The following is a 25,771-nucleotide window of genomic DNA, read 5'->3' as shown; positions in this document are numbered from 1 at the left end:
GACATCAGTGTCTGTGTTGCAGCGTCTCCTGAGGAAGAGGATGCTCCGTCACCCACTGCACGTGCTCCCGCCAGGTTGGATCAGCGCATGGGTTGTTTGAATGCACTAATGCAACAATACCTAGGGAGGTGGTGGAATCTCCTTCCTTTGAGGTTTTTAAGGCCCGGCTTGACAAAGCCCTGGCTGGGATGATTTAGTTGGGGATTGGTCCTGCTTTGAGCAGGGGGTTGGACTAGATGACCTCCTGAGGTCCCTTCCAACCCTGATAGTCTATGATTCTAACAACTGCCCAGAGCGGGGCTGTAACTTTCCTCTGTTCCCCCCCACCCCCCAGTGGATAGTTACACACAGCAGCATGTGGGAGATTTGGCTCCGTTTCTCTTTTCAATGAGAGCAAGGGGCCCGGCGCAGCCCAGAACCAGCCCAAATGGGCCACGGGGAGGAGAAGGCGGGGAGGGGATTTGAGTGAAAGAATTAATATGAAAAAATGAACTACGCGGTGTGAATTGTTTGGAGACACCATCCAGCAAGAGTCATGGCACTTGACACAGTTATAACTGTGGGGTCTTATAAAACATCCCATTAAGTGCGGCCATAACTTACTAGTGCGTGTGATGCCCTAGTCACTAGCTAGTACCTGGCCTAAGGAGAAGGAGTTACCAATGGGACCTGTGCCTTGGGCTCGTTCTTCAACGACGCATTTAGTCGCTATAGGGCTGACCCTGGACGCCCTGCGGGTAGGAGCAGGGCTCCGGCTGTGGCAAAGGCCTTGTCACCTCTAGTCCTGCATTGGGCTTGGCCTGAGGATGGGGCACAGAGAGACCTGCCTTGACCCAGCGCTGGCTCTGTTCGTCCTAGGCCAGGCAAAGCAAATAATTTCCCTTTGCCGGTGGGGCCCCCCCCCGATTGTCCATGTCTGAGCTATTCCCGCGCCAGGCTCTGGAGGCGCGTCACGTTCAGCGGGGCGCCGTAGGAAACCAGGAACAGGGAGGGCTGAATGGAGCTGGGTGGGGTTAAGTGTGAGGCAGGTGTGTGCTATGCAACCCCCACCGCTCTGCCAATGCACCTCGACCCCGACCCTTAGCCGCCCCCTGCTATGCCAGGCCTGGGCACTACCCCATCTCCCCCCCGCCCCCAGCCAGCTCTGCTGGTGCCCCTCAATCCTGACCCATGGCTCCCTGCTCTCCCAGCGCCCCCTTGGCCCTTCTGCTGAGCCTCAGTCCCCACCCAACGCCCCCTGCTCGTCCAGTGCTGGGCGCCCCACCACACAGCACCATGAGCCTTGCCAGGCCTGACAAACAGTCACCTCTGGCCACGCCTCAGCTGGGGCCTTTGGGGTTTGGGAGCCTCCCCTCAGACAGGCCTTTCCCTCCCAGCACATGGAAACCCTCTGGCAAACAGGAGCTGCTGGGGCTAGTCATGGCTTGTCCCACTCAAGGAGCAACTTGCCCCCCAAAGTACAAGGAAGGCCTGGGTGAGGCGCTGGGCTGGGAGCGGCTGCCCGGTGCTGCCGTGCGCCCTATGGGGCTGCTTGCATGAGACTCAGCTCTGTCTGGCGCTTGGGTCACTCTCCTGACTGCGGAGGCCAAAGTAAGGGGCCCTTGGGATAGCCCCAGGCGATGTCCCAGGTTCCCTTTTGGGAAATACGGCCACCCCAGGCCAGCAATAATCTCCTCTGCCAGAGCCACACAAGAGCCTTGAACATGCAGATTTCTGCATCAGCCAAGTTCCCCACAAAACCCCCAAACAAGAGTGAGGGACCAGGCTCATAAATGTGCTGGGTGCGCCTGCAGAGCCCATCCGTGATGCTAAGAGCGGGCCAGGCAAAGAGAGGGTCCGGGCCCAACGACAGGAGAGTTTTATACCTGTTATCAGTCGGGCTCAGTCGGTGCCTCATCAGTGTGGAAAACGGCAGCTCCAGCAATATCCCCTGGCCATGGAAACCTGTCACCTTTAAAGCCTGAAAATGCTGACTTTCCTCTGACTCCCTGCCACCTCGGGGTACCTGGGGACTGCTCACCCTGGTGTCCATAGGCTGTGTCAGCCCATCCCATGTGTGTCACATCTCAATCCACCCTGGGTGGGACGGTTGGGATCTGTCCCCTCCTATGTGCTCTGAGAGCACTGGTCCATATGGCCTGGTTTTCTCTCGCTTGCTTGTTCCTTCTCTGGCCCCCGTCACTGCGGAATCCGGCCGGCGCCTGATGCTTTGGTGGTTTTGCATAGTGTCTGAGGGCGTTTGAACACAGACCCTGTGCGGGGTTCAGGGCCAAACCCGCTGTGGAAAGACCATTCCTAAGAAAAGTACTTTAATAAGGACCAGTTCTCTTCATCTTTATTTCATAGGGAGTCACATGCTGAACAAGAAAACTAGTGGCCCTAGAGTACCCGTACCAGCAGAAATCTGTGCTTTATTCACAGGACAAAGTATCATCACAATGTGTTTGGAAACATTTTTTTTCAAGCATACACATCACCATCTTCATGGGTACATTCTTCGCTCAGGTGACAAAAGGCAAAATGGAGAGGCCCACCCCAGCCTGAGATGCATGGCTTCCTATGGGTCATAGAGCCCCATGTAGGCCCCAGCCCCTGCGGGCGTGGGACATTCATCCTAGTCCTGGTGAACTGGATGAGGAGGCGAGAGGCTGACCCACCCAGAGCCTGGGAAGCTTTAGCCAGGGAATGCTCCAATTGGTGGTTATTTTCGGAACATGCACAAGGTACATGCCAGGTAGACGCTTGAGCCAGTTTGCGCATGGGCAGCAGTGTGTATCGACCAGCCATTATTAAAAATCAGATGGCCTGTGGCCTCCACACAGCCCCTGGGGCCCTTTTCTGGCTGCTCAGGGAGTGCCCGATCACAGTATAAAAACCAAATGCAAAACAAGCCCCCCAGCTGTTGACAGAAGCTGGTGAGGGCTTGGCTGTGTCCAGCGGTCTCTGCCTGGCACATGTTGGGCTGGGGACATAACTCCACATCCTCCTTGGCCTTTGGCCTGGAAAGACCTGGCCTCCCACAGGGTCTGGAAAGCCGCTCTCACCAGCACCCGCGAGAAGGGACAAGATGGCCGACGGAGGGGGTGGCTCGCACGTTGGCCCCCAGTTTACCACCCTCATGGAAGACTGCGGCAAGCTCACCTCACCACCACTCTGGGCCTCGACATTTATTCCCACCTGAAGTCCTGCCCGACGGTTTCATAGAATTTAATATTATATGGTCTATAAAAGTCCCGGAGCTGCTCTATCACCTCAGGGTCTATCTGCACATGAGTTCTCCCTTTGGACTTGCCCAGACAGCGTGGTAAACTGCTGCTCTCTGTTTTCTTCAGGCAAGGAAACCCTTTTGTCTTGTTGAAGTAGAAGTGCTTGTCCGTGATCACCCGCTTGATGCCCAGGAAGTCCTGCACTTTGCCCATCTCCCCAGCCGGGTCTGTGATCAGCCTTTCCCCACTGACAAAGTGGATCTGGGAGAGGGGGAAGTACTGGAGCCAGCTGTCCAGGTGCACCACGTACATCCCGATGCGGATGGCGTTCCACGAGGTGTCCACCAGCCCCAGGCTGCGGTTCTGGAAGGACAGCCCTTCGAAGGTGGGGATGTCGGGTTTCTTGGAGAGCGTCTGCGTGTAGTCCGAGATGGCCCTGGTGACTGGGTTCCGCACCACCACGATCAGCTTGGTGTCTCTGGACATGTTGAAGATCCGCCGTGGGGCCTCCTTGGTGACAAAGTAGCTGGGTGTCTTTTCCATTGTGATCTGGCTGCTGAGCGTCCTGGGCATCAAGCTTCTGTAAGCAAAGAAGCGCACAGGTGAGGACAGGAGCTGGGACCCACACGAGGCGCTTGCAAACACAGCCCAGGTGCCCCATTCTCAGAGCCCAGGCAGCTGGGGACTGCCTGGAAGGGCACCGATAGGGGTTTAGCTCCCTAATAGTCAGACTAACACGCACCAGACAAGAGACTCATTCCCATCCAGATGGGACCACGCCACTGAGAGGCCAGGAGAAGACAGGAGCCCCCAACAGTTAGCTGTAGCATGCAATGCCAGATGAGGGACATGGGAAACTTTCCCTGCACTGTAGCTACTGATGGGACAACTGCCATAGTCTGGCAGGTTCAGAGAAGCACCCAAGAGTTCAGGCACCCTTCCTCACCTGACCGAAGGAGTGAAACCGCCATTGCTTAAGTCATCTCACTGACAGGACAAAGCCCCAGGGAAGGCACTCTCGGGATTGCTTTGGCCCCAGGGAGATGGATTATTGTTCTTCTAAGGCTTCCCAGCTCTTGGGCTCAATGAAAAACCCACCCAGGTTTTTCTTCCAACCATCCAAGAATGTTAATCCCACATTCATAAAGTTTCAGCCATTCCCAGCCTCCCTGTTGTGTGCACTTGGGCTTTGTAAGGTGGAAAAGGACTTGAGTTCAGACAGACAGCCGGACATTTAGAACATCTGTCTCAGAAATAGAGAGAGCCCAGCTCAAAGTCCCCACCATGGAGGTGGGCCACAGGGACACTAGCCAGGCTAGTGCAGGGACTGAAAACAAGACGGTGCCCGATTGAAACTTCTGGAGGGATTGAGAGAGGCCCAGTGGAATTGGCCAGGACTTGGGTTATCACCCCTACTCCTGTGAAAAGTCTGAAGGGACCTTCAAATGACCAGGCCCTCAGACCTACAGCTCAGCAGCGCACCTCCGGCACGGCAGGGCCCCTAGTACCAAAGCGGGGTATCGGCGTCAGCACTAATGTGACCTACTGACTCACCCACATCATTTCCTGCTGCACCGGCGTGTCGGTGTCCCTGGGAGGGCTCCCACCCAGGCACTGATGCAGCCACGGCAAAACCTGCCCAGCCCACAGCACAAGGTTGTGTTGCTGCCCGAGAACTAACCCCTGAAATGGTAACCTGCCGCTTCGCCCGGGGCGGGTCAGTAGCACGGCGTTCTGGCTAAGGTTGCACAGAGGCGTCGAGGAGAAGCTGGCTTTCCACATTACAGGCAATTATCCCGCTCTGGCAGACTGCAACAGGGAAGCTTATGCACCCTGACATGGAAAGCCCTGGGTTTTGAATACAGAGGAGCTGGCCACACTTGCTCCCTCCCCACCCCCTCAGCTAGGACATGTCGCTGTTCAGACAGCGTAGGCTTCAGACACCGACGATGAGGTGGGATATTCACGCACCCGGGGCTGCTCCCTCTGAGCGGCTCATGGAGACAGACCCAGGCCAGAGCCATGCTGCAGAGTGAGCATCTCCTGCTCTGCTCCTGAGCCAGACAAGCTGGCTGAGGTGCCAGCAGCAATGTGCGAGGGCGTCTCCGAGCCCTTCACACTCACACCAGCTCCAGCCGCAAACAGAGGCTGGGCCGGGGTGCAGAAAACAAACACAGTAGGAGACGGTCATGCCGTTCTGCCACTGGTCTGGGCACCACAAGCCAGACAGTCTCTATGTAAAAGAATAAATGGACACAAATCAGACGTCAAGAATTATAACATTCAAAAACCAGTGGGAGAACACTTCAATGTCTCTGGTCACTCGATTACAGACCTAAAAGTGGCAATTCTTCAACAAAAAAACTTCAAAACCAACTCCAACGAGAGTCTGCTGAATTGGAATGAATTTGCAAACTGGATACCATTAACTTTGGCTTGAATAGAGACTGGGAGTGGATGGGCCATTACACAAAGTAAAACTATTTTCCCAGGTTTAATTCCCCCACCCACCCCCCACTGTTCCTCAGACGTTCTTGTCAACTGCTGGAAATGGCCCACTTTGATTATCATTACAAAAGGTCCCCCCCTCCCCCTGCTCTCCTGCTGGTAATAGCTCACCTTAAGTGATCACTCTTGTTACAGTGTGTATGGTAACACCCATTGTTTCATATTCTCTATGTATATACATCTCCCCCCTGTATTTTCCACTGAATGCATCCGATGAAGTGAGCTGTAGCTCAGGAAAGCTGATGCTCAAATACATTTGTTAGTCTCTAAGGTGCCACAAGTCCTCCTTTTCTTTTTGCGAATACAGACTAACACGGCTGCTCCTCTGAAACCTCTCAGGGACAGTATCTCTGCTGACAATCTCTCTGCTGCAGAACCAGCCCCTCGCAACCACCAGCAGAGTCCCCAGGGGCGTGACGGGGAGATCGCCCCCTTGCTGAGGATTACCACCAGGGCAAGGTCTTGCTGTCTGCTAAAGTCAATCGCCCTGCTGAACAATCAGGGGGTCCGGGGGTTCCTGGATTTATTGGGGCTTGGCTCAGTCACACGACTCCTTGAAGGTCCTTTCAGTCCCTTATAGCCCATAGCATGGGGAGATTGTCGCAGAGGCCTGGGGCTGTGAGAGACGCAGAGCTTCCCAGTGAGACCTCAGCGGTGGCTTGCTGCTACAGGGCCCCATCTGCCCTTGAAATAGTCATGATGGTATTTGTCCTAGTGTCACTGGCCCTGCCTCCAAGCAGCCAGCCGCCCGAGACGGGCATGCAACTGAGATCGTTAAACAGACCCTGAGAACCCGGGCAGGCCCCAGACGTGAGCTGTTAGTGGTGGGGAAAGTCCGGGGCTCAAGCTCAACGACAGCTCTAAGGAGAGGGGCATGTGCTGGGTATCTGGATGTGCCGTAGCACTGTTCACAACTTGGGGCCACAACTGCACTGCTGGGCTGCACCAGGGGCCAGGAGGGTTGGAGACTAGCAGGAGGAGGGCCATGGACATACGCAGACGGGGCGAGTACCCCACTGAGCATCACTGGGCCGGCGGGATGGGGCCAGCTGAGCCTGCCCCCTCAGCCACCAGCCTGGGCTGCTCCTCTAAGCACAGATGCGTCAGCTAGGGCCGGTCCCCATGAGGGCCTCCCAGACCAGCAGGAACCATAGCATGGCAGAACAATGGAGACAGGGACTGGTAACCTCATGGGCTCCAGGCCACCGGTGCAGCCAGTAACTTTGTCAGTGCCTAGGATGCTTGTCTTCATAGCCCCCTGGCTGTGGACTGAGGTCTGGCTCATCCAGGCCCAGGCCCTGGGGCTGGAAAAGCTTTTCCAATAACCCTACAGCGTATCAGGTTCAGTCCTAGCCCAGCGTCCGCCTACTACATGCATCCCACTGGCAGGCAGGAGCCATGGCGCCGGGCAGGAAGCTGTCATTGCTAAAGGCGCTGGACGCACCTAGGCCATGCACTGCAAGCAGGCAGCCTGCCTGCTTCTCCTCTGTGTGGACGTGTGGCCCGCTCCTCCGAGAGGCTCTGCCAGCAACACCCACCTGAGCCGGCACCCAAGCCGGGCTGCGGGGAAAGGATGGTGCAGAATTAAAACCACTGGGGGACGGGGCTTGGTTTAAAGTCACATGGCTTAAAACCCAGCATGCAGTACTGATGCCAATTGCTCTCCATCCTCCCAATGGGCTCTCTCACCCCCAGGCTGCCCTGGCAGCCCCTGGAGAACAGGCACTCAGGAGGAGACGGAGCGGAGCTGCCCGTGCTGCGTGTGACCGGGCAGGGGCTAGGCAAGGAAGAGGGCTGGCACCTAGCCCTTCTGTGGCACTGGGGGCCCTCGCTCAGACCTCTGCCCAGCGCCAGCCCCAAGGGCTCTAACATGGAGTCAAGCCCCCCCAAAATCTGGAGCCTGGCTTGAAAATCAGACCATTTAAAGCCACGGTCCCTTTGTCTGCTCTGGTCACGTTTTCCAGCCTTCTCCAGAACCACGAGGGCTAGAAATCTTCCTCTGCTGAAAGCCGCGCACCTCCCAGGCATGGGACTCCAGGCCCCAGGGCTTTACCCCAGGGCCTTGGACTAGCGATAAAATCACAAGCGCTCACAACGCTGCCTCCGTGCCGGAGCAGCACCAGGCGGCACTGGGGTGGGCTGCCCAGGTGGCGGATACTGGTAGCTCCTCTGCGCCCCGCGCATGGACTCAGGGCAGTGGGGCAGGATTAGGCCCTTGCAACAAGACCAGAACCCGGCCTGCCGTGCCGGACCCACATGCCCCCGCTTCCTCACTTGGCCTGCAGCACGGGGCCCTGGCAGAGCCATGGGGCATGCAGAGCGGCAGCAGGAGGGGGCTGCAGGTCAGGCCCGAGGGGCATGGGCAGCGCTGCAGAAGGAAGCCTGCGCTGTGGACTCGAGCCCGGGCCGCTCTCCCTTCACCTTCAAGCAGTAAATTGCTTTGCAGGTTTAAAATAAAGCAGCTTGAACCGAGCCCAGCACAGCGTGCCAGGCGCCCGCGAGCCATTCTGCTCGCAGACCCCGCGCCACTCACCACACGCCTGGCTCCACAAGCTTTCCCCCTTTGTTACTACAGCACTTCTGGCATTTGCAAAACAAATTGCAGCTGGCGCCATCTGGAATGATTGCCATTGCATGGGTTCACTGCGCCTTGATGGCATTAACGAGCGCTCTGGCCCGCAGCCTGCCCTTCTGTGGAGCACAGTGCCAAAGACGCACCAAGCGGCCTCGAAGGGTCTGAGACCATGGCAGGAGCCACAACCCAGCCACTGAGCTGGGGGCTGCACAGCTGCTAGCCAGCAGTGCAGCCCGGGAACCCCGTGCTAACTCTCAGGGCCCCCCCAGCCCAGCTCTATTGGCCAGATCAGTGCTGCCTAGATCCAGCCCAGCAGCTACTGCATCCCCCTCCGTCCTTGGGCCAGCACGGGCCAGCTGTGCCCGTGGTAGGTGCCTAGCGAGAAGGGGCAGGGCCTGGCCCCAAGGGGCCGCTCCTAGGAACCCAGCAGGGCAGCAAGGCACTACGGACTCTGGCAATAACCCTGCCCCAGGCAGTTCTTCGGGGCAGCCCATTCTCTCCCACCTCCGTGTCATTCGGGTTGTTTCCAGACGGGCCGGCTCCAGGGAGCCGCACTGCTGGAGATGCTTTGTGCGCGTCCCGCGGGCTGTGGTGCCTGGCCCGGTGCTGAGCCTTTTCTGTAGCACGTGTGACCCACAGCACCAGAGCCCTTCAGCCTGGTGCTCGGCTGCCCCTGCCTGTAATGCCCTGGCCTCACCCCTGTCCCCCTGCACGATTCCCATGCCTGTCTGGCACTCTTCAGGCTGTGACCCGGGGAGGATGCCTGAGCCGAGAGGGGCACTCCTTGCTCCTCTCACACCCCACATTTTCCCTGCTGCAAGGTGATGCTGACTTCTGCATTGGGCCCCAGCTCCCACTTTCTCTGTGAAGCCAGGAACCGGCTTGCTGGGTAAAGGAGAGATTTAATTTCAGCTGCCTTGTGCCCTCAGGCAATGCCCATGCCCCTTCCTCTGCTTCAGAGCAGGAAGTCAGAGCTCACCGTGGCCCCTTCTCCCTCGACACACGCGTGTGTAACTCCCTCAGCTTTACTGGGTATGTCTACACTGCAGTACAGACCCATGGCTGCCCCCCACTGGGAGGGGGAGGTCCCACAGCCCATGCTCCAGCCCAAGCTCAATGTCTACACAGCAATTTGTAGCCCTGCAGCCAAGCCCTGGAAGCCCAAGTCAGCTGTCCCAGGCCAGCGGGTCTCTTATCGCAGTGTAGACGTACCCAGTCTGGCTCCTGCTGCACCCCGAGGAGCGTGTGCACGGCCCCTTCCGACAGAAGGCTGAGGGTCCCCAGCACAGGAGCTGGGACCTGGGTCTCCTGCTGCAGCTCTTCAGGGAGCGTGGGTTTTGGGACAGGACAGACCAGCTCAGCAGATACACTTCTGTTATCCCAGGGTCTCCGCACAATGGCAGGCTCGCGGTTACGGGCTGGAAAGTATGTTTCGTGCTCAAAAGCAGCTGCTACGTTTCCCACTTTGGGGTGAGCGGGGGACTTTCCTCAGCGAGCAGCTTTGACTTGCGCTGTGCGGCGGACCCACACAAAGGAGCACGGCCACTCAGGGAGCTGCCTGGGGCGGATGCTGCTCTGGGGACCTGGGAAATGTGCCTCCAGGAGGGGCTTGTTTAAACCAGAGTCCGGCCGTGTAACGGAACCTGCTGGCCCGGGCCCTGCACGGAGCCCATGGCAATTCCGGACGGAACTAGAGCGAGGCACAGCACAGTTCCCCTTCCCTGCCCGCACTGGGGCCCTGGCCTCGAGGAGACCAAGTACTGGGGCAGCTTTGGCCCCCATCACCGCTAACTTTCACTCTCTATTACAATTTATTGTGCAATAGCCCTTAGACCCCCGCAGCCGCGGTCAGGGCCCCCCTGGGCAGGGGGCTGCATAACCACAGCCCAAGAGACAGACCATGGCCCCCAAGTGATTAAAATGTAAATAGAGAAGCCAAGCAAAGGGGACCCGGACGTGAAGCGACGTGTCCAGGTTTACGCGGCTGGGAACAGACCTACGGCCCCTGGACCCTGCTATCGGCTCAGGGGACAGAGCTTTAACTGACCCTGGGGACTGCTCCTCGGGGACGGGGCAGCCGCACCCACAGCGCCAGAAGAGCTGGTCACGGGGTGGCAAGTCCAGTGAAGGCTGCAGAGACAGGACGTGCCCGGAGCCAGCATTTTAAAAGCGCAGTTTGCATGTACTCAAGAACTGCTACCGCTCAGGGAAGCTTAACTAGCTGGATTCAATAGCTGTGTCTGTCTGTCATGCTGTCAGTCATCCCCCCACGCCTGGTCCCCCAGCTGAGATCCATCCCATCCCATCACCTTGCTGCCGGGTTCACAGCACACAACACTAATTATGGGGACTGCGTCTGCTGCAGGAACACTAGGGTCTGAGGAAGGGACTCCGGCTCCCAGCAATAGGCATAACAACTCATGAACTCCACCCTGACTGAAATGCCCTAGGTGGTAATGGGAAGGAGACAGATCTGGGGAATGGGTGGGGATGGTTCAGAGCTTAATTTGTAATGAGAGAGGTGCTGGGGCTCAAGCAAGTTTTTTACTTTCGTAACTGATGTGGCAGGCCCTTGTTGCCAAGAAGGCCAATGGCATATTGGGCTGTATTAGTTGGAGCATTGCCAGCAGATCGAGGGAAGTGATTATTCCCCTCTATTCGGCACTGGTGAGGCCTCATCTGGTGTATTGTGTCCAGTTCTGGTCCCCCCACTACAGAAGGGATGTGGACAAATTGGAGAGAGTCCAGCGGAGGGCAACAAAAATGATCAGGGGGCTGGAGCACATGACTTACGAGGAGAGGCTGAGGGAACTGGGTTATTTGAAGAGTTGCTGAAGAGAAGACTGAGGCGGGATTTGATAGCTGCTTTCAACTACCTGCAGGGGGGTTCCAAAGCGGATGGAGCTCGGCTGTTCTCAGTGGCGGCAGATGACAGAACAAGGAGTAATGGTCTCAAGTTGCATTGGGGGAGGTTTAGGTTGGATATTAGGAAAAACTTTTTCACTAGGAGGGTGGTGAAACACTGGAATGGGTTACCTAGGGAGGTGGTGGAATCTCCTTCCTTAGAGGTTTAAGACCTGGCTTGACAAAGCCCTGGCTGGGATGATTTAGTTGGTGTTGGGCCTGCTTTGAGCAGGGGGTTGGACTAGATGAGGTCTCTTCCAGTCCTAATATTCTATGATTAACTTATTAAACCCCAACACAGAGAGGGGATTTGGTTCCCCCCAGAGTCCTTCACTTACACCTGGCTGTGGGAGATTGAGCAGGGCTTTGCCGGTCACTCTGTAACCCTGCACTCCGCCAGGCCTGGCCAGGGCAAAGGCTCCTGTAAGCGTCGGTGCCCGTTAGCACAGCACAGAGTGCTGCTCGCACCCACCCTGGCCCCAGCCCTAATGGGCTTATCCCCCACCCAATACCAGTGTAATCCCAATGGGCCCCATGCTTCCCCAGATACCATTGCAAGCCCCGTGCACTGTTTGTATCATCCTCCCCTGGCCCTGGGCGTCACGCACTCGCCGCTCTGATCTGATCTGGCAGCATTCACACAGGCGGTGGCGATGGGACAAGCTGCAGGGCAGGGCGAGCCAGGTCCCTGGGCTCCAGCGAGGTCATTGTGGCAGCCAGGCAAAGGAGGGTCCCGCCCTCCTGAGGAAGCCTTGCACGTTGGCTCCAGCACAGCAAACCTATTCCAAGGCTGCAGCGAGGCAGAATTAGGCAGCCAGGACGCTGCCCTCCGGATTCATTTACACTCCGGCAGTCCCCGTGAAAGTGACAGCCTGGCGGATTTCAGGACATGCGGGGAGCCAGCCGCTCTGGGAGCCGGCTGCATTAATGCTGGCACTAACAGCTCGTGAGGCCGCGAGCGTGCCCTCCCCTGCAACGCTCAGCTCGTGAAGAGTTAATCGAATGGGACAGTTGTCCCAGCTCAGCCGTGCAATGTGCCACGTCCCTTGCAAACGCGGCCTGGCTGGATTGCTGACCAAGGTGAAGTTCTGCAACTGACGTGCACCCCCCTCTCCCCCTGCTTCCCCCCTTGGCCCCAGCGAATCTGCTTTACTCTGCCCCCCTGATCCTCCTCGGCAGCACGGTGCTGGCCTAAGCACCGCCATTTGGACCACCGCTGGGTCAGCTCCAAGAGACTCACAGATTAATTAAACCTAATGATGTGCTCCATGGAAATTCTGCAAGTGCTGGGGAAGAACAGTGGAGGTTCTCAGGCAGTCCTGGCGTGAGATCCCTCTGGGAGGGAGACCACGGAGCAGGGCAGAGAAGGACCCAGAGCACGAGTCATTTTAATAGATGAGCTCTGGTGCTGTGCAGTCTGACCGGGATCAAGGCTGACAGGGAAAGCAACGGCCGCAATGCTGCCTGCGATTATTCGGTGGGAGAGGGCCACACACTGATCTCTTTGTGGGGATAAGCCCCAGCCAAACTCTTACAGCCATGGCCCGCAGATAGAAAGAAAAGCATTTCTAGGAGCTACACCCCAGGGTTGGGGTTAAGGGCGTGATCCTGGGAGGTGCTGAGGGCTCCTGGGACAGGTCAGGCACCATCAGCGCCCACTGAATGGATGGGAGTTAAGAACACTGAGAACATCGCAGAACTTGGCTCTCCGCGGACAGACCCATGGGCACTGGGTTTGCACAAGGGGCATCTCAGCAAAGAGTCCAGGGAAACTCAGGTTTAGAAAAGGCTTCTGCTAGAGGGACCAAAATCCCCCAAGGGGAAAATGGGGCCCCGCATGGAACTGGCCAGAGCCCTCCTCCTGCCCGGGCGGGGCCGGCCCGACCCGCTAACCCAACCCCTGCCTGCCCCCTGCGCGAAACTGGGGTCACAGGTCACTTGAGCCCGACCCGAGCCTGATCTCCCCTGCTGCACGGGGCTGGCTTCACTGCTCGCCCTCGGACACCTCCACACGTTCCTCCACACACCACTTGTTTGACGAAAGTGGGCACGTGTCCCGTTTGCTCTTGTCAGCTGACCAAGTCAGCAAGAGCAAATGGGCCAATGCCTGCTTCGGTCAAAAAAGTCAGGGAGGCGGGGACGAGGCTTAGAAAAAGGACTCTCCTGCGAACATGGGACCTATGGTCACCCGAGCTTCTGCCCGGAACCTGCCCCGCTACCTGGCTCTGCCCTGGGGTGTCCTCCTGTGAGCAGTCCCGCCACAGGACAGCAGCACTAGGGTCACATGGAATTACTGCCAATAAACCAGCCTGCCCCTCGTGCACAGCTGGAACGTTCTCACCGCTGGGCCAGGAAGGGACATTTAATCTTGTTTGCAAAATTCTGCAGAAAACGTAAATTGCTCAAACCCTGAGTCGGTTTTGGCGGATATGGACCCGTTACCTACCCAACTGGGCAAAGCGGAGCATAGCAAGCTGGGTGCTCCCACCCGGACCCCACCCCAGCACCCCATGCAGACATGTGGTTGCAGGGGCTTTTGGGGAAGAAACACCAGTTGGTGAAAACATGACATTTTGCAGATGGGGGAACTGCCCAGAATTAAAAGGTGCAAATTTCTGTGAGAAAAGTCCCTCTTTGAGCCAGCTCCATTCACTGCTCTCTGGGCCTTTCGCTCCTGCGATCCCCCATGCATTGCAGCCATTATTGCAGCTTGGAGGGGCCAGACACGCAGCAGCCATTAACCGTTTACAAATAAGTGGATGGGGGACAGCATACCAACTGAGCAATCTCTGCCATAGGCTCCCCTCTAATCCCCTGATGCAGGGTTCTCAGGCACCTGGCGAGGGGGGGTCTAAGCACTGCCCACATCTATCTGGTTTTCACTAAGCATGTCCCGGTGACTGCATCTCCTTCAAGCAGCCTGCAGCCACGTGGCCAGCATGCTCAAAAAGCCGACCGCCACCGTCAGCAATTACTGGCCCCCAGTAGTGCAGACACCCCTCCTCCTTCCTGCACCAGAGGGCTAAGGCCCGGGGACAGCCGCAGCAGTGTGGGGACCTGCCATGCCACCGCTTGTGGGGCCCTGGCTGCTGCACTGTTGCATTCAAGCATCTTTCACGAACACTGAAAAGGAAACAGCCGCGTGGGTTGCTGCAGTGCCCACAGGGCCCCTTTGCATCAGGGACAGCTAAAGGGCTGGCATAACCTGCACAAGCCCCTCTTTGGCCGACCCATTTACTTCAGATATTAGCCCCACAGACACGGTCAGCACTTCCATCAGCCCCTAGGGTTGCCTTTGCCATGCGCCAGGCCGGTCACCATAGGCTCCAGCCAGCACCCCCCAGCAGGGATTTGCAGTATTTCTATTGGTCTGTGCAGTGCCCATTCGCTCTACCAAATTTCTCATTAGAAAGAGACCCAAGTAATTAGTTTGCATAAATTAATAGGCCTGTTCTACATAGGTACCAGAGCATGGGCCTGGCTTAATTGGCCTTTCCCACTGCCCAGCTTTAGACCCCATAAATCCAGGTTATGAGTCCTATTGTTTAATGACTGTCAGAAAATGCTAATTTACTGCCAGGCCCCACTGCTGCTCTCTCTAGATCACAAACAAGTTTTTGTCATAAATCAGTGCAGGGCAGCTTGATAAGCAATTCACCATTACGATCTATGGGCAGAGAATCATAAAACTGCTGTTTCGTTAATGGCCCATCTTCAGGGATGTTAGAGTTTCATTACGTGAGCTATTAGGTCTATGTATTTAAAAATGAAATTACACGTTCTAATCAATTATGAAAAATACAAAATAACAGCATAGTAAATTACTGAAATGAGACAAGAGGATTAAAAAAAAACCAAAAAAAAACGGACTCCTAGTTCTTGCTGCAACGGAGCAATGGAGATTGCTGAGACAACAAAACACACCCTGACTGGAGGCATAAATCACTCTGAAAGCAGGCAAGGGGGAGAAGTGTCATCCAGACTTCATCTTTAGGGTAACGGTGGGATCCCAGGCCTGCAGGGGCTGGAACATGCATTGCAAATGTAATGACAGTTTACTTTAAAATGATAGTTCTGGACTTCTGCATTGGCAGAGTTATTTGCATGCAAGTAGCAAGTCATAGTCTTCAGCTTTATTTTTCATGGATGGTTTAGATTTGAAACCTTTCAGTGTCCTGCTCCTTGTGCAACACACTGAGGACTCACAGCAGAGATCCAGCTTTTGGTGCTTGTGTGTGGTGGGAACGTGCTACCGTGTCAACGATCCCCGGTGCGTTACACAAGGCTACCCGGGCTCATGCTAAATGAGCCCCTCCCAGGAGCGGGTCCGAGTTAAGGGCAAACATGGGTAAGTCTTAATGATACTGAAGGGAGTAATGATCGGGGTCAGGGAGATGCATTAGCCAGCCAGTGGGCCGTGCAAGGGACGGTGAGGAGGAGGGGCTGACCCTGCGGTTTGGGAGCAGCTGTAGAGAGGAAGCAGGCTGGCCAGTGGAGTTGCTTTCCTCTTCATATTGCTCCGCACTGAGGCTGGAGCGCAGGGAGAATGTTCAGAAGACACTGCTCCTGCCAGATACTTCAGACCAGGGCAGCCCAAGGGAAAGCCAGGTTTCTCATGGTTCTCACTCGGGTCGACACATGGGCCAAGAGCAACGGGTCCAATCCTGCTCTGGCTGCCCTCCCTGCGCCGCTGGAGACTGAAGGCAGGATGGTGCAGCACGCCGGCCGATGCAAGCTCCTAAGGAGTTCAGAACAGGCCTGGGAGGGCGGAGAGCCTGATTTCAGCTGGACCTGCGGGTGCTCAGCCTTGCGGGACATTCGGCCCGAGTACAATTATGCCTCAATTGTGGAGCTGTTCATAACCGTCATCATGGAAATGTCCAGGTCCAATCAGACTCCTCTCCAGGATCCTCAGACCCCCCAAAGCTCTGGGACAGCAGGTGCACAAACGTCCTGGGGATGGGCCTGGAAGAGGAAGGACTGAAAAATAAACCAACATATCAAGCAGCTCAGCAGCACCTTGAGCCACCTTGGAGCCGATCTGACAAGCACTAGGCCATTGTACAGCCCCAGCACTGCCTCCGGGAAAGGGCAACGACACCTCGGAGAGGAGCCACAGGGCGTGCGCTGTAGGATGAAATGGTTCGCCTGTGGCCCAAGTGCCCCGCCAAGAGATCTGAGCCATTTAGACGCCTCTAGTCCTGGCCCCTCCCGAATGAATAGCTTGTTCTCTTCATCTGAGCTTTTCTTCTTGCCCGTGCACAGTCTCAGATTTTCTTCCGTTATAATGCACCAAGCTGTGCCAGTGAATCGACACCTGGATCACACTGGTAGTTACAAGTATTCGCGGTCCAAGTTCTGGGCTGTGAACGGACCCACTGGTCACACGATGCTGCCTCTCTGCCCCGACTGCATTAGCAGAACTGCCACCATTCAGCTTCTGCATCAAACACCCGATTTAGGCAATCCGGCGGGGCTCTCCGGGAGCATTCTCTACACCCTGCTGTGTCCTGGACGGCTCCTGACAGTAAACGCCTTCGCTTGAGTGCTCAGGGAAAGTGAACATGCAGGGCCATGAACACAGCACAAGTCGCTGCATTGTTTTAATGGCGTGAATATTCGTGGAACGTTTCTGTGTATTTCCCCAGCATTGGTGCTGGGAACGCAGTTTATCTGCCGCTCCTGGCACCTGCTTTTCAGCATCTCAGACTCTCCGCTTCATTTGTTTCTCCTCATTCTTCCCAAGAGGCTAAAACACAGATCACCAGAGGTGTTTTAACTGTCGGAAGTACCGGCGCTGTCCAGGCCAATCAAACTCTCTGGCTAGGCTCCTGTGAATCCACCCAGAGAAAACTGTGTCCAATAGCACGAGTGTCACACACGGTTAGAACACATGTGGCGTGCGTGCGATGCCGGCCTGTGCAGAGACATCCCAGGTCTGCACACGTTGGGGCCTGGCAGGGGAAACAGCGGGCTCCGGGTCTCACAGGGTGCATTCTCCCACCAGCTCAATGTTGTGTCTGGCATTTAAATCCAGCCAGACTCATTTCCCGTTCCCTGCCACAACAAGAGAATTTTAGGCAGGAAAAGGAGAGTACTGAGAGCAGAATTTGGCTCACCTTTATCGAGTTCTCTTTTGGCTCAGAAGTTGGGAGGACTGGAGCTGGGAATAAGGCACAGCACAACACACCGGGGTATCACCCGAGATCTCCCGGGGACAGCCGGACAGGCCTCCTCCAGAGAGATGCTAGGTTCTCAATGAGCAGAGGCAGGGACCAGCTGCCTGATGGGCTCCTCTCCAGCCGGAACGTGTCAGCTTCCTGAAAACCACATCGAATCAAACATGGCCCACTTGCTGGCGCTGCCCATCACTGCCCCCGCCTTTGCTTTGGCCTCTCTTTGCCAACGTGCTCTGCCTTCCTCCTAGCATGGCCACAGATGGGCCTCCAGCCCCAGCGCTCAATGACACCAACCCACGGACTGCAGGGGGCACATGGGGAAGAGCCCAAGGAGTTTCCCTCTTGGGTTTGTGTCTAACTTGGGGAGGGGGGATTTTCTGACACTGGCGAAAGCCCTGGTTAGACACATTAATCTGGCAGCCAGTGCAGCATTAATTTCTCTTGAATGAGAGGTTATGTTTTACGATAGTTACTCAGCTTCTAAAGCCTTTTCGTGCCATGCATGAGCAGTAAAGCTCTTCAAACTTTGAGATTTCAGGACTGCGTTTGGCCATGCTACTGGAATGAGCAGAACAGACATGTCCTCCAGCCCAACGAAGAGTAATCAGAGAGAAGCTGCCCATGGTAAAAATTCCTGGGGTGGACGGGAGTCTCCACTGAACTCACTGGGGCCAAGATTTCACCCTAGGTGGCCCCAAATCAGCTGTCAGGAGCCGAGCCTCCCCCCCGCCCGCCCTGACTGTACTGCACAACCCAACAAAACCCGACACATTCCACGGACAAGCCAGACCTGGGGCTTGTGGGCAGGCACCTTCCCAACCTGCTCTAGATCAAAGTCACACGCTGCACAGAGTGCAGGGCTCAACCCTCTTCCTGGGACATGGCTTTATGAACAAACAAATTAAGTCAGCTCACACTCCTCCCCAGGCTGGGCTGCTCCTAGGGTTTCTTGCCAGGAATGCTCAGCCTGCCCCTTGGTCCTCTACCTCTAGAGAGAGACTCCCACCTCCCCTTTACAGCCAGGTGGGGTAAGAGCCACCTGCCTTAAAGAGTCCACACAGGATCAACACCTGCTAACAGGCCTGAAGTGTCTCAGGTTAACTTGCTAGCCTGGAACAGGCCTACTTCACCGCACGGCACAGATGACAACACAGGTTCACAAGTAGATTCTATTTATTACCTTCTGCAGCAAGCAGAGACACCGTAAAGCTGGTCTGTTCTATCACGCGTGCTAAGCAGTGTTCACGCAGCTCTGCCTCCTGCATGGCAGCGCGCGGGAAAGGAGGCTGAAGGAATGAAAAGCCGGACAGGTGGCTCGGCCGGCCGGGATAATTCCCTATGCAGTCACTGCCTGGCAATTCTCCGCAATCTCTGGGCCTCAGTCAAGGCAGCTGCTCTGTCCCGGGTCTCTCTCAAGCAAGTCCACAGGCAGGGGCTGGAGTAGCATGGAGAGGACCCGGCCCAGTACACGTGTTCGCTACAGAGTCCCCTGCAAAGTGGGTTCCTCAGCAAGGGGCTCTGGATCCACCCAGAGGGGTGCCGGGGTGAGGTGGGGGGTCACTACTGCAGTATCCCCAGCTCTGCACAGACATCGTGTCTGCCTGGCGGGGGCTGGTGGAGAAGCAGGAAGGGGGGGCGGGGATGGATCTAGGCTACAGAAGAGCTGGGTAAAGGGCCCAGTCTTTCTTGGTACCTGGCTTTCCTGTGCCCTCAGGTTGAGCTAAAGAGAGCTGCTTCCAGCCAGAGAAGGGGCCAGGGCTTCAAAGGCTCCTACCTGACTTCTAAGCGGGAACACACACACCCCCCACACCCTGCCCCCCCAACCCTTTCCTGGGCTTCGCTAGCAGAGGGAATGCTGCATTCCCTGCCGATCCCAGGGAGTAAGATCCCACATCTGCCTGTTGGCAGCAAGCCTGGCTCATCGGCCTCCCCATGCGCATTATGGCCAAGCTGGCATTCCATCAGCGCACGGCTGGAGCCGCCCATACAGCGGGCAGACTGCCTCCCACGGCGCCCTGCCAACTTCCGTTGTGCTCAGGGGCACTGCTGAGCCATGGACGCCCCAAGACGGAGGCTGCCGTTTGTATAATCACACCCCATGTCTGCATTGTCAGGAGAACACATAAAACATGGACACAGAACCATCCTTAGGAACCACCTTACCAGAAATCACGAAGCCAGGCCACGTGCACGGGCCAGACCTGGCACCGTGGCTCAGGGACTTCTCGTTTATACCCTTCGGCCTCGTCTACGTGTAAAAGCGCGGTCGACCCAGCGGTGGCGCTCGGGCTGTGAAAAATTCCCCCCCCGCCCCGAGAACCACAGCGAGGCTGACCTAACCCCCGGGGCAGACACAGCTGGGTCAACGGACGAATGGTTCCAGCTGCCTAGCTGCCGGCGCTCGGGGGCAATGGAGAGCTCCCCGCCATCGCTGTGGGAACGTTGACACTCGGCGCGGCCGAGGCATAGCTAAGGCACCGTGCTTAGGCCATGGCCTGACACCGTTATCGAGCACAGCACCACAGCAAGCTTCGCTGATGGGAAGTCAGAGACTCAAGCAGGATTAATAATGCCCTGCACCTTCTGCCATGGGGCCTGGTCTTTCACACACCAGCCAACGCTGATTCCTAGTGTGTCTAAGGCCACCAGAACGCGAGCTCCTGCCTGCTGTTCTCCAGCACTCGGGGGAGCCCCTTGGACCGAGGCATGGCCCGTCTCCAGCTATTTAGTCTCGTGCTCACACAGCCTGTAGCATCAGTCCCTGAAGGGCTGGGGAAAGCAGAGGTGGCCTTGGGAGGAGCAGCTGCCTACCTTTCCCTCCCAAACCTGCATCTTGAGTCACACGCTGCTAACCTGGCCAAGCTGCTCTGAGCAAGGCTTTTGCAGCCTGCCTATCGTGTGGCTTTTGCTGGGCACATGGTGTTGCAGCCCAGTGCGTGCTGTCACTCAGGCACTGTCAGGGCTGGGGTGCCAGGGTCCTGGTCACTTTGCCAGGCTGCCTACATGCCAGTGAATATTGCCCTTCACCCACAGGTAGCCCACTGGGCTGGGTGGTCGTCTTTCAGCAGCCCCACAGCCAGGCTGCAGCTGCAAAGGATCCGAACACAACACGGTTCGGACAAGGCCCTTTACCCTTCCTGGCAGCAGAGCACGGCTGTCCGGCTCACTCGCTGCAGGCAGACGAGGGGGGCGGGCGGGGGGAGGTGGAACCAGGACTGCTTTCTTTCAGCTGGTCTCGTCGGAGCACGCTGCTTTGTGCTACTGGGGAGAGCTGGGCCAAGAGAGGGCAAGGTGCAGGTCAGGTGGCTGGGAACCCAGGCCCTTGAGGGAGCGTCCCACAAGATGAAGGCTGTTGTTTCGGTCAGTGACTCGGAAAACACGTACCCATCAGGCTCCCCTCACGGGGTAACGTTCCCTGCCTAACAGTCACTGCTCCACCCGGCTAGGTCACCCAGGCTGGGGGTGATGTGCCAGAACGTGACCACCCATGTCTCAGGCCTGTCTCTGGCAGATCCTCCTGTGAACTGCCAACTCCTCCAAGTGGGCAAGGGGCACCCGCTATGGGCACCGCGATCACTGCCCCGTGCTGCAGACCCACACTCCTGCCCTGCAGCAGCAGGACACACCCTTTTGCCAGCTGCAGTCACACGGCTCAATGGCCATATTCCACCTCCCCCCCGCAGGCGTGACACTGGGATTTGCGAGGGGGAAGAGAGGAGGCATTCACTACAGGTATTGAAAGTCAGCCCCATGTTTGTTAAACTGGTTCAGCCCTCAGGAAGAGTTAATTCCCCAGCAGCACCCTTCTGAGACCCTGAATTATTAATTTCTTTATCATTTGTCTTCAGGCACCCTATGGCCTGTACAACACTCCCACACAAAGAAACATACGCTCCCTCCCTGGCTGCATTGCTTTGATGTCGGGGAAACACCCTCCCAGGAATCAACTTGTACAAAAATGCATCAGCTGATGGAGCTATTGCTGATAAGCATGTGTGTGTCACGACAACCTGCATAATCCCATTACATCTCGGCTTCCTTCGGTGCAGAATGGAGTTGGGGGGGAGGCTCTTCAGTAAATATTTGCTCCTGCAGCTCATTGTGTACAGAGGATTCACAGGGCTGACAGTTGACTCTTCTCAGAGGCGATAGACTGAAGTGTGTGTGATCCTAGCCACATGCAGGCATAAAAACAAACTGTTTAGTTTAGCAAAACACCAAAGGTGAGCTCCCCTAGTGATGACCTGCCTCCTCCAGCTGCTGGCACAGCTCCGTTGCTCGTGTTTAAGAGATCTTCCAGGACAGTGGAGCTGGGGAACAGAGGGACAGCCAGGGCTAGTACTGAAGAGACAAATTTCTTCCCAATACAAGATGAGGAATGTGCTGATATCGCCTTGAGACCTGCACCATGGGGTGCTGGGCCTCTGAACGCCAAGGCTGGGAGGCAGCAGGACTGAGGTGGAGCTTGCAAAACCTGCATGGAAAAGGGAATCTACAAAACACAAAATATGAACTCTGGAGAGTTTTAAACGTCAGAGACGACAACAAACACCTTCTGAAATGCACCTGCGCCTCACAGCTATTAACGCTGCTCAGGGTTGCACCCAGCGGGAGAAGAGACAGACAGCTGGAGTGAACTGTAGATCATTCCCTATTGCAAGTGTGAGAACAGCGCCCCTGGCCCAGACTATTCCATAGGCCAGAGCGTGCCCGTTCCCACACTCCAGGCAGCAGCTTGTGCTGGTACAAAGCAATAGTGATGGACGGCTTGCACAGAGAGAGATCCCAGTGAACAAGCCAGCAGTCACTGCAAACAGCCTCCCTCCTGCTCATCGCCCTTGGCTCTCCAGTGCTTCAGGACAGGGGCGGTCTTCGCATTGGGCCGTGCTGGGGCCTCAGCACTGCTTCCCAGCTGGTGCCGTTCCCCGTGACACCGGCTGCCCCCTCCCACAGCAGCTAAGGCGGGTCACAGCAGCCAGGCAATGCCCATGTGTTCAGTCATTCAGAACCAACTGGGACTCAAGTCGACAGTTCCCATACTTGGCCTGCCCAAGGGAGAAGTGTTTGGCTTTTTAAATGAAAGTTTGAGCAACACTGGGCCAGGCTTCTGGAAGTCTGCGCTGTATGTGTGTGGGGGGGACTTTCCCTTGCAGAACCCTTCGATACAGGAATTGATAAATAATTAGCAAGCGTTCATGCAGTTAAAGACTAATTGTGATGTGTTCACACATGCAACCTTACCAGACTCCTGGGCACGGACCTGTGCTGTCTTAGTGCCCTCCCATTGGGCATGGGGTGGGTTTATAGTGGAATAAAGTGATTCAGGTTTCATCCACCTGGAGGTTGGAGGTTTTGGGGACTGTGATTTTGGTTTGGCCCATGGGGGTCATAAGGCCTATCTGTGGAGCTGAGGCCCAGATCCAGGTTTGTGCAGGGAGGTTCTGATCCAGGGCTTTGCTGTGGCTCTGATTCTAGATTCAGAATCTCCGGCCTCAGTGCTAAGAGAGGCTGGAGTAGTTACCAAAGGATTAACTCCCTTTAATAAATGTTTATGTTCAAAGAATTTACGAGGGTGCTCACAGACAGATAATTAGGGACATTTCGATGCATGCCAGCAGTGCGAGCACAGTAATTAACTTTGTTGCCGATTCATTTTTAATCATTTCAGTGCTCTGGAGACGTTAAGTGTCCTTTGAGCCCATAACTTCTCTTTGGTGGGGCCCACGTCCTTCATGCCATGCACACATGCTCCTAATTCCTCTCCTTCTAAACAGCTGGTCACTGCGAAATTAAACCGAACCTGGCACAACGGAGCAGCAGCGAGAGGAACCTGGCAGGCAGAACCAGCCTGGAAATGGGGTGGCTACAGGCAGCTGTGATTGCCTTACATCACACTGCACAAGCCGTACTGACAGCGTTCCAAGGACAGGCATTGCTAACACCCCCCATCGGGGAAATCACAGGCCTGCAAACAAACGGCTAATCTGCATATTTTGAGCGGCCGTCACAGCAGCCATGGGGTGACACGTGGGTGTAGGGCTGCAAACCCAGCAGGGCTTACAGGAGGAAAGGTTCAGGCCCTGAGTTGACCACAGGGGTGCGCAGGGAGGGACACTCATTGAAAGACCTGATTCACATCAGAATCGAGTCAAGAAGAAAGAGTCAAGTACCAAGAGTAGAGGAACCCTCCTACCTGCCACACGCTGGGGACGTCCCTCACCAAAGACGCCCTGGAAAACGTGGACAAGTCAGGCTTCATCTGAAGGCCAAGCAGGGCAGCAGAAGGGGGAGCCAGGGCTGGGACATGTTCCCTTGGCTCAGCACCATCCACTTATTCAGTTTCATTCCCTGTTGCCGTCAGCGGCTCTCTCAAGCCTTCATCTCCAGCCTTCTCAGGGACAGCTCTAGCTAGCCAGGCTGGGGAGATGAGCCTGGCTGGTGCAGGCCCTGCTTTGGGGAGTACCAGGTTACACAAGAACCTACGGTTTTGTTGCTGATGGACTCCAAGTGACGCACAGGCAGTCACGTGGCTGAGCAGCCCCTTGGAAAGGGCAGTGTTTGCCTTCTGAAGCTCCCTGGGAACGTTTCCTTGCCTGCCAATCTGACTCCCCCAGAATTGCTCCATTTTTGCCAGCGGGGAAGGTTTTGGTCTCCCAAAGTCACGACTGCAATCGCTGTCCAGCTGTTGCGCTGATCCGTACGCTGCTCCCTGGGGAGCTCCTGGCCCTGCTGCCTTCAGGGCACTGCTGCTGCTCAGTGCCACAGCGGGACGATTTGCCTTCCCCGTGCTGTGCCAGCACCGAATCAGAGGCCCCTCCTGCTGGGAGCCTCTGCACCGATACAGCTGGGACTTGCTGAGAGCTGCCCTGTTCCATCAATCCCACCAAGCCCCCAAGCAAACCAGGGGCCTGCATCTCAGCTCCAGCAGCTCCCACATCCTGCTCACTGCTAATACAGCCTGACTTGATATTCTACTCCTGGGGGTATTCTGCGCCACTGCGCATGCACAGAATTCATGTCTTCTGCAGAAAATACATTCTGCCCGAGAGGCGATGCAGTTACGCCTTTTGTCCACCAGGGGCTTCTGTGGCACCCGGACAGAGGGCAGCCGGCTCAGCCAGCCATGGCAACGAGCAGCCAATAGGGAGGAAGAGAGGGAGTTCTTCCCAGTGCCCTGCCAGGTGGGGAGGCACAGGATGAGGGGGATGGACAGAGGGGGGCTATGACGAACCGGGACTGTTCTTAATGTTTCCTATGAATAGTGTGGGGGTGCCTCAGTTTCCCCTAGGCAGTTCTTAAGTCTCTAGGGGGTGGGGTAAGGGTGTATGATCGTTGCAGAGCCCTAGAGGGCAGGTGTGTGCAGGGGTCTGGACACAGAGAATGGCCGACACCCTGTTTCCTGGCAACGGATGGCCTGGGCCCTTCCCCCCTGCAAGGTGAGAGCTAAAGGGTTGGAGAACAAAGGAATCCGGTGACCTCCTGGCCTGGGAAAGGAACAAAGCCCAGAGGAGGAGGGGCTGGAGGGAGTTTCAGTTTGGGGCTGGCTGGGGACATGACGTGAAGGGCAGACGGGGTTGTCTGGCTCACTGCCCCCCAAAATGGACCCAGCTGAGGGGTCCCGTTCTCTGCACCTGCAAACTCTGTTTTAGACCATGTTCCTGTCGTCTAATAAACCTCTGTTTTACTGGCTGGCTGAGAGTCACATCTGACTGCGGAGTTGGGGGGCAGGACCCAACTTCCCCAAGACCCCTCCTGGGTGGACTCGCTGTGGGAAGGGCACGGAGGGGCAGAGGATGCTGAATGCTCTGAGGTCAGACCCAGGAAGGTGGAAGCTGGGTGAGCTGTGTGTCCTGCAGACAGGCTGCTCACAGGAAGGCGACTGCCCCAGAGTCCTGCCTGGCTTCATGGGGAGCAGTTCCAGAGCATCACCCGGGGACTCTGTGACAGGGGCACAGGGGGCTGCTGGGGGAGGGTCACCGATGGGTTCAGAAGGGCTAATGGGGAGGACAGATTTGGGAATGAATGGGAATGACAGGGGCTGAATGGGAGTGGGGTGCAGGACCACATAGGGCCAGGGCAGATGTGACTGAATGAATGGGTGAGGCTAGGGGTCAGCCAGGGTCTGCATGGGGGAAGTTCCCCAACAATACCTCCCACAAAAAAACCCACAACAGTTCCACATCTCTCCCACCCACACCCAACATCCCTCCGGGTTCACTCCCAGGCTCCTTCCCAGCAATTACTTCCCTCTCCCTCAGCTCCTCCATGAGCCCTGGCCCCCCCAAGCCTTTGTGCTGCTTCTGAGGGGTGCAGGAAATAGGTTTCTGTAGTGCAGTTTAAATGAATTATTACGCAAAGTTCTGTATTAATATGCCTAGTAAGGAATTTATTTGTCAAAA

The 25,771-nt window shown here is 56.4% G+C and overlaps 1 protein-coding gene across 1 annotated transcript in view; it reads right to left on the bottom strand.

Annotated features, from left to right (window-relative positions):
- Window positions 1-2,320: 2,320 nt before the first annotated feature.
- The window catches only part of HS3ST2 (heparan sulfate-glucosamine 3-sulfotransferase 2), a 42,707-nt gene continuing 19,256 nt past the window's right edge, over window positions 2,321-25,771 (bottom strand). Inside the window, exon 2 of the mRNA XM_073361597.2 lies at window positions 2,321-3,786. Coding sequence (XP_073217698.1) covers window positions 3,168-3,786 — 619 coding nt within the window. The 3' untranslated portion in view covers window positions 2,321-3,167. The remainder of the gene's footprint in view (window positions 3,787-25,771) is intronic.

This window comes from Lepidochelys kempii, chromosome 10, assembly GCF_965140285.1.
Source record: "Lepidochelys kempii isolate rLepKem1 chromosome 10, rLepKem1.hap1, whole genome shotgun sequence".
Lineage (NCBI taxonomy): Eukaryota > Metazoa > Chordata > Testudines > Cheloniidae > Lepidochelys > Lepidochelys kempii.
This window is presented reverse-complemented; position numbering and strand designations above follow the sequence as displayed.